This window comes from Salmo salar, chromosome ssa20 (assembly GCF_905237065.1).
Source record: "Salmo salar chromosome ssa20, Ssal_v3.1, whole genome shotgun sequence".
NCBI lineage: Eukaryota > Metazoa > Chordata > Actinopteri > Salmoniformes > Salmonidae > Salmo > Salmo salar.
Window position 1 is genome coordinate 25,458,461 of NC_059461.1, and position 7,342 is coordinate 25,465,802.

Below are 7,342 nucleotides of genomic sequence, written 5' to 3' on the forward strand. Positions count from 1 at the left end.
GGACTGAGGGACCTAACAGATAATTGCATTTGTGGGGTACAGAGATGAGGTAGTCATTAAAAAATTATGTTAAACACTATTAGTCCATGCAACTTGTTATGTGACATGTTAAGCACATTTTTACTCCTGAACTTATTTAGGCTTGCCATAATAAAGGGGTTGAATACTCCTTGACTCAAAACATTTCAACTTTTCGCTATTAATTAATTTGTTAAAACAATCTATAAACATAATTACACTTTGATATTATGGGGTATTGTTTGTAGGCCACTGACAACAAATCTAAATTCAGTCTCTATCTAACACAATACATTTGGAAAAAGTCAAGGGGTGTGAATACTTTCTGAAGGCACTGTATGCAGTCATCTATAGATTCTATTGTCATACCCTAATTTTCCTGTGACTATTTCAGCAAAATTATTTTGTTCTAGACTGATTAGGTCACGATTTGTTGTCAAGGAAAGCATGATTACACATTTAGAGGCTTGTTGAAATAAAGAGCATCTCTCTGGCCCACTCATGTGTCAGTGTCTGAGTGCTGCTAATTTGCATCACAATTATTAATATAATTTCAGTGACTAGACATTCATGCGCTGTGTAAATATACATAATGCATTTTATTCCCTCTAGACTCTGAAGGGCATAGTTTTTGTGGTTCAACCCAACTGTTTTGAAAATCGAAATTAAGAGTTTCCTGAACGGTTTATATAATACATTACATTTTGATGAAGTTATTCAGTGGATGTTAATCTCATCCAGAACAACTTAATATCATTGCAATCAAGGGATACAGGCAACACAGACCTCTCAGAGATCTGTTCACCATCACCACAATGCTATAATAAAAACAGGCATTTGGGTTAAAATATTTTGTTTGGTTATGAGGAATGTAAGTTGACCTGGCCACATCAGAAACAAGAGGACTGATAAGCTAAGCTTCCGCTTTCTTTTTTCTCTCTAGGCACCTCTTGCCCTTTCTCCAGTGCTGTGATGGAGGGCAGTGGCAGTGGATTGACTGTAGAACTGGCCTCCCCTGGGCCGTGTGTGGCTGGCATGGAGGGGAACACCAGTGGGCAGGTGTTTGAGGTGGCGCTGCAGAACAGCTCCTCGTCCAAACGTAGCCCTCAGTTTGTGGGGGTGGAGCTGCTGAAGTCCTTCAAGCTGCTCATCATCCCCTGCTACATCCTGGTGGTGCTGATCGGGGTGTTCGGCAACTACCTGCTGCTCTACGTCATCTGCCACACCCGTAAGATGCACAACATCACTAACTTCTTCATTGGAAACCTGGCCTTCTCCGACATGCTGATGTGTGCCACCTGTGTCCCCTTCACCTTGGCCTATGCCTTCAACCCCCGCGGCTGGGTTTTTGGGAGGTTCATGTGCTACCTGGTTTACCTCATCCAGCCAGTGACCGTCTACGTGTCTGTCTTCACTCTCACTGCTATTGGTGTTGACAGGTAAGCCTTGGTCGAGGTTACATTAAATACACTTTTTTAGACTTGGAGTAGAATGAGCACATTATCAAATTTCTATGTAAACTTCTCTATCACATTACGTAATTACATTTCATTCACAGTTTTTATTATTTATCCTTTAATGAGATTTCCTCCATGGTGTTTCAGTATTTGTGGCTGGACCGGAACGATGATTAGGTATAGATTCAACTGTCACATAAATAATTCTTAACAGCTCTATTCAGCACCCTTAAGACTTTTCTAAAAGTTCAACTCATATAGATGATTCATACTTTACGTCAATAACAGGAAATAAAATCATCTGCAGGGACATTCACATCAAATTATGGAGAGGCAAGAGTAGAAGCATGATGAGATGTCTTTACACAAGCACGACAGTGCAATTGTCAGATCAAAAAGGAAAAAGATACCCACACTTGACATGGTAAATTGATCCTATCCCCAGGTACTATGCCACAGTTCACCCTCTGAAGAAGCGGATCTCAGTGCTGGCGTGTACCTACCTCCTATCTGGGATCTGGCTGCTCTCCTGTGGGCTTGTGGCCCCGGCCGTGGCCCACACCTACCATGTGGAGTTCAAGAATGACGGCTTTACCATCTGTGAGGAGTTCTGGATGGGCAAGAAGAGAGAGAGGTTGGCCTACGCATACAGCACACTTTTCATTACCTACGTCCTGCCTCTGTCTGCCCTCTGCATCTCTTACCTCTGCATCTCTGTCAAGCTCCGTAACTGTGTGGTGCCTGGCCACCGCACCCAGAGCCAGGCCGAGGCCCAGCGAACCCGCAAGCGCAAGACCTTCCGTCTGATCACCCTGGTGGTGGCAGCTTTCGGCGTGTGCTGGATGCCCATCAGTGTGTTCAACGTACTGCGGGACATTGACATTGACCTGATCGACAAGCGCTACTTCTTGCTCATCCAGCTGCTGTGCCACTTGTGTGCCATGAGCTCATCCTGCTGTAACCCTTTCCTGTATGCCTGGCTGCATAACCGATTTCGCGCCGAGCTGCGCAAGATGTTCACCTGCCACCGCTGCATCGGCATCCCTGCCAACAACTGTGCCACGAACAGTGTGAACCCCTTCATCCCACCCTCCCACCCACCCGCACAGGATGTGTTCAGAGAATGGTCTTGAAACCAGCTGAAAGAGTTTTGGTCAGGGTTTTTGTACTGTAAAGATAAGATGGTAAAATTATTTATTTTGTTTTTCAAATAGTTGATTCTTCTGACCCCACTCCCACTGTTTCTCATGCCCAATTAATACATATTTGGTGAAAAGTAATGTACATTTCTGCACAAGATTATTAAGTGGTTGCACAAGTGCAATAAACTGTGCCACAAACAAGAGTGCTGCAAAAAAGTATACTGCATTTGCAGTGTTCTTAGACATGTTGAAACATCAGAAGTTGATTGATCATGATGGACATCTTCGGTGTACATTATGCGGTTTATATAAGCATTATCTTTATTGTACAGTGTATTCCCATATGATGCACACAAAGTGATGGTTTAATAATAGATGCTTTTGGTTTGGCTTTTGCTTGATTTCAAAAGCCTCTACAACCTCAAGGTTGTGACTGACAGGTGATGCGCATTACTAGATGGGAACACAGCTACCAACTTCACAGAAGAGGGTCCTGGCTTGGTGACAAAGATGATAGCTTCAGTCTCTCAACAACTAACAAAAATTAAACACATTTGGTCATGTCAAAAAAAATTGAAAATGGTTCCATTTAACCTGTTTTCCATTTTTGACAAGTTGCAAGTTAAAACACAGTTTTACTTTCTGTGACAGAAATTGTTGCATCATGCATGTTACATCTTTGTAAATGTAATGAAGTATACTGAACAAAAACAAACGCAACATGCAACAATTTCCAAGATTTTACTCTGTGAACTTTTTTGTGAACTTTACAGTTCACATAAGGAAATCAGTCAATTTAAATAAATTCATTAGGCCCTAATCTATGGATTTCACATGACTGGGAATGAAGATATGCATCTGTTTCCTTAAAAAAAAAGTAGGGGCGTGGATCAGAAAACTAGTCAGTATCTGGTGTGACCACCATTTGCCTCATGTAGTCTGACATCTCCTTCACATAGAGTTGATCAGGCTGTTGATTGTGGCCTGTGGAATGTTGTCCCACTCCTCTTCAATGGATGTGCGAAGTTGCTAGATATTGGCGGGAACTAGAACACTGTCGTACACGTTGATCCAGAGCATGCCAAACATGCTCAATGGGTGACATGTCTGATGAGTATGCAGGCCATGGAAGAACTGGGACATTTTCAGCTTCCAGGAATTATATACAGATCGGGGGCTCCCGAGTGACGCAGCGGTCTAAGTGCATCTCAGTGCAAGAGGCGTCACTACAGTCCCTGGTTCGAATCCAGGCTGTATCACATATGGCCGTGATTGGGAGTCCCATTGGGTGGCGCACAATTGGCCCAGCATCGTCCGGGTTTGGCCGGGGTAGGCCGTCATTGTAAATAAGAATGTATTCTTAACTGACTTGTCTGGTTAAATAAAGGTTATATAAAAAAATATATAAAAAAATACAGATCCTTGCAAAATGGGGCTGTGCATTATCATGCTGAAATATGAGGTGATGGCGGCGGATGAATGGCACGACAGTTGGCCTCAGGATCTCGTCACGGTATCTCTGTGCATTCAAATTGCCATAAATAAAATGCAATTGTGTTCACTGTCTGTAGCTTATGCCTGCCCATACCATAAGCCCACTGCCACAACGTTGACATCAGCAAACTGCTCGCCCACACAACGCCATACACATGGAATGCGGTTGAGGCCGGTTGGACTGCCATATTCTCTAAAACATGATTGGAGGCAGCTTATGGTAGAGAAACTAACATTCAATTCTCTGTCAACAGCTCTGGTGGACATTCCTGCAGTCAGCATGCCAATTGCATGCTCCCTTAAAACTTGAGACATCCGTGGCATTATGTTCTGTGACAAAACTGCACATTTTAGAGTGGCCTTTTATTGTCCCGAGCACAAGGTGCGCCTGTGTAATGATAATGCAGTTGCGATTTTAGCATGTACGTCTTGGTGGGTTAAAGTCACTTTATTTATTTTTTATGTATGCCAGCAAAGCCACTACACCACACTAAACAATACATTAACTGCACTATAACTGTGACAAACGATGCCCACAAAATGTAAGGGCTTACATAAAGCTGTCCCAACAGAAGAACTTTCTTTTCAACACCATGGAGTGAATCCTTACCACTGGTACATCTGGCTATCAGCGGAGCCTTGTCTAGCAGCGAAACAGTTCATTCAGCCGCATTTACTGCCTTTAAAAAAAACATAGCTGATATGTCTGACTTGCTAAAACAAATGTGGCTTCTACTGACAATTGACATATACAAACAATGGCATAAGGGAATGATGAGCGTAATTTCGATCAAGACAATGAGCGAGCGAAGATGGACGTAGTCAATATAACTATTTGTTTAGCACTTTTGAAAATGTACAGCAACAGAAATTGGCTGTTCTTACAGTATTCTCCCTGTACACCAAATCAGAACCATATGATAAATAAAGGGGGCATATAGCAATGAGAGGTCTTACAATATTCGATGAAGACATTTCTCTAAAACAGGCTATAGACTACAAGTGCACCAAATTATTAGGGTGAAGCACATGGGCTATTAACAGCGTATTACACAACATACACTTAGTATTACTTTCATTGTCTACAGTATACATATCTCCCTGACATATTACACCATTTATGCAGCAGACTACAAGACATTTTTGGAGTCACCGTTGTGCTGTGCCCACTTGAAGCAGTACTTCTAGTGGGCAAATTTTGTCATCAAACTTTGTCATCCAAGTCTGGCAGTCTCTGGATTTATGGTGCTTGGTGCTTATTGGAGGACCAAAAAAAGCCGATACCGATTAAATCGGCCAATTTTTCAATGTTGTAATTTTTTTTATTACACACACACACACACACACACATATAATATAATATATTTGTAATAATGACAATTACAACAATACTTAATGAACAATGAACACTTATTTTAACTTAATATAATACAGAAATAAAATGTATTTAGTCTCAAATAAATAATGAAACATGCTCAATTTGGTTTAAATAATGCAAAAACAGTGTTGGAGAAGAAAGTAAAAGTGCAATATTTGCCTTGTAAAAAAGCTAACGTTTAAGTTCCTTGCTCAGAACATATGAAAGCTGGTGGCTCAATATTCCCAATTCTTCAATATTCCCAGTTAAGAAGTTTTAGGCTGTAGTTATTACAGGAATTATGACACGTTGACTATTTCTCTCTATACCATTTGTATTTCATATACCTTTGACTATTGGATGTTCTAATAGGCACTTTAGTATTGCCAGACTAATCTCAGGAGTTGATAGGCTTGAAGTCATAAACAGAGCTGTGAATCAAGCATTGCTACGAGCTGCTGGGTAACGCAGTAAAGTTTGAATGAATGCTAACATGCCTGCTGCCGCCTACCACCGCTCAGTCAGACTGCTTTATCAAATATCAAATCATAGACTTTACTATAACATAATAAACACATAAATACGAGCCTTTGGTCATTAATATGGTCAAATCCGGAAACTATCATTTCGAAAACAAAATGTTTCTTCTTTCAGTGAAATACGGAACCGTTCCATATATTATTGAACGGGTGGCAACCCTAAGTCTAAGTATTGATGTTACAGTGCACAACCTTCAATGTTATGTCATGATTATGGCGGCCCAAAATGTTGCATATACCCTGACACTGCGTGCAATGAATGCAAGAAGTGACACAATTTCCCTCCTTATTATTACCTGCTAACATGAATTTCTTTTAACTAAATATGCAGGTTTAAAAAATATATACTTCTGTGTATTGATTTTAAGAAAGGCATTGATGTTTATGTTTAGGTACATTCGTGCAACAATTGTGCTTTTTTCGGGAATGCACTTTTGTTAAATCATCCCCCGTTTGGCAAAGTAGGCTGTGATTCGATGACAAATTAACAGGCACTGCATTGATTATATGCAACGCACGACAAGCTAGTTAACTCAGTAATATCATCAACCATGTGTAGTTAAGTAGTGTTTATGTGAAGATTGTTTTTTCTAAGATAAGTTTAATGCTAGCTAGCAACTTACCTTGGCTCCATGCCATGCCGATTAAATCGGTCAATCTCTAATTATATATATATATATATATATATATATTTCTTAATCCATTCCTTACTTAGATTTACGTGTAAATTGGGTATATGTTGTGAAACTGTTTGGTATTACTGCACTGTCGGAGATAGAAGCACAAGTATTTCGCTACACCCACAATAACATCTGCTAAACACATGTATGTGACCAATAAAATTTGATTAGGCCTGGTTCGTAGTCGTCGTTCTATCCGAAAGGTGTTTGATGGGGTTGATGTCAGGGCTCTGTGTGCAAGTTCTTCCACACCTATCTCGACAAACCATTTATGAATGGACCTTTCTTTTTTGCCATGGGGCATTGTCATGCTAAAACAGGAAAGGGCCTTCCCCAAACTGTTGCCACAAAGTTGGAAGCACAGAATGGTCTAGAATGTCATTGTAAACTGTAGCGTCAAGATTTTAAGAATGCATTTCCACTGCCGCAGAGTCCAACTTGAGGCGAGATTTACACCACTCCAGCTGACACTTGGCATTGGTGATCTTAGGCTTGTGTGCGGCTGCTCGGCCATGGAAACCCATTTCATGAAACTCCCGACAAACAGTTCTTATGCTGATGTTGCTTCCAGAGGCAGTTTGGAACTCTGTAGTAAGTGTCGCAACCGAGGACAGGCGATTTTTACACATTACGTGCTTCAGCAGTCCCGTTCTGT

At 41.0% G+C, this 7,342-nt stretch overlaps 1 protein-coding gene across 1 annotated transcript; it reads left to right on the forward strand.

Moving 5' to 3' along the window:
- Positions 1-964: 964 nt before the first annotated feature.
- LOC106580212 (prolactin-releasing peptide receptor-like) lies at positions 965-2,608 on the forward strand. The gene is made up of 2 exons (XM_014161040.2): positions 965-1,457; positions 1,921-2,608. The coding sequence occupies exons 1-2, from the start codon at positions 991-993 to the stop codon at positions 2,606-2,608; spliced, it is 1,155 nt and encodes a 384-aa protein (XP_014016515.1). The 5' UTR covers positions 965-990.
- Positions 2,609-7,342: the final 4,734 nt, after the last annotated feature.

Excerpts from the sequence above, each read along its gene's own strand:
- LOC106580212 (XM_014161040.2), top strand. The coding sequence starts at position 991 with ATGGAGGGCAGTGGCAGTGGATTGACTGTAGAACTGGCCTCCCCTGGG. Across the intron at positions 1,458-1,920 it reads ACTGCTATTGGTGTTGACAG|GTACTATGCCACAGTTCACC; the intron begins GTAAGCCTTGGT and ends TCCTATCCCCAG.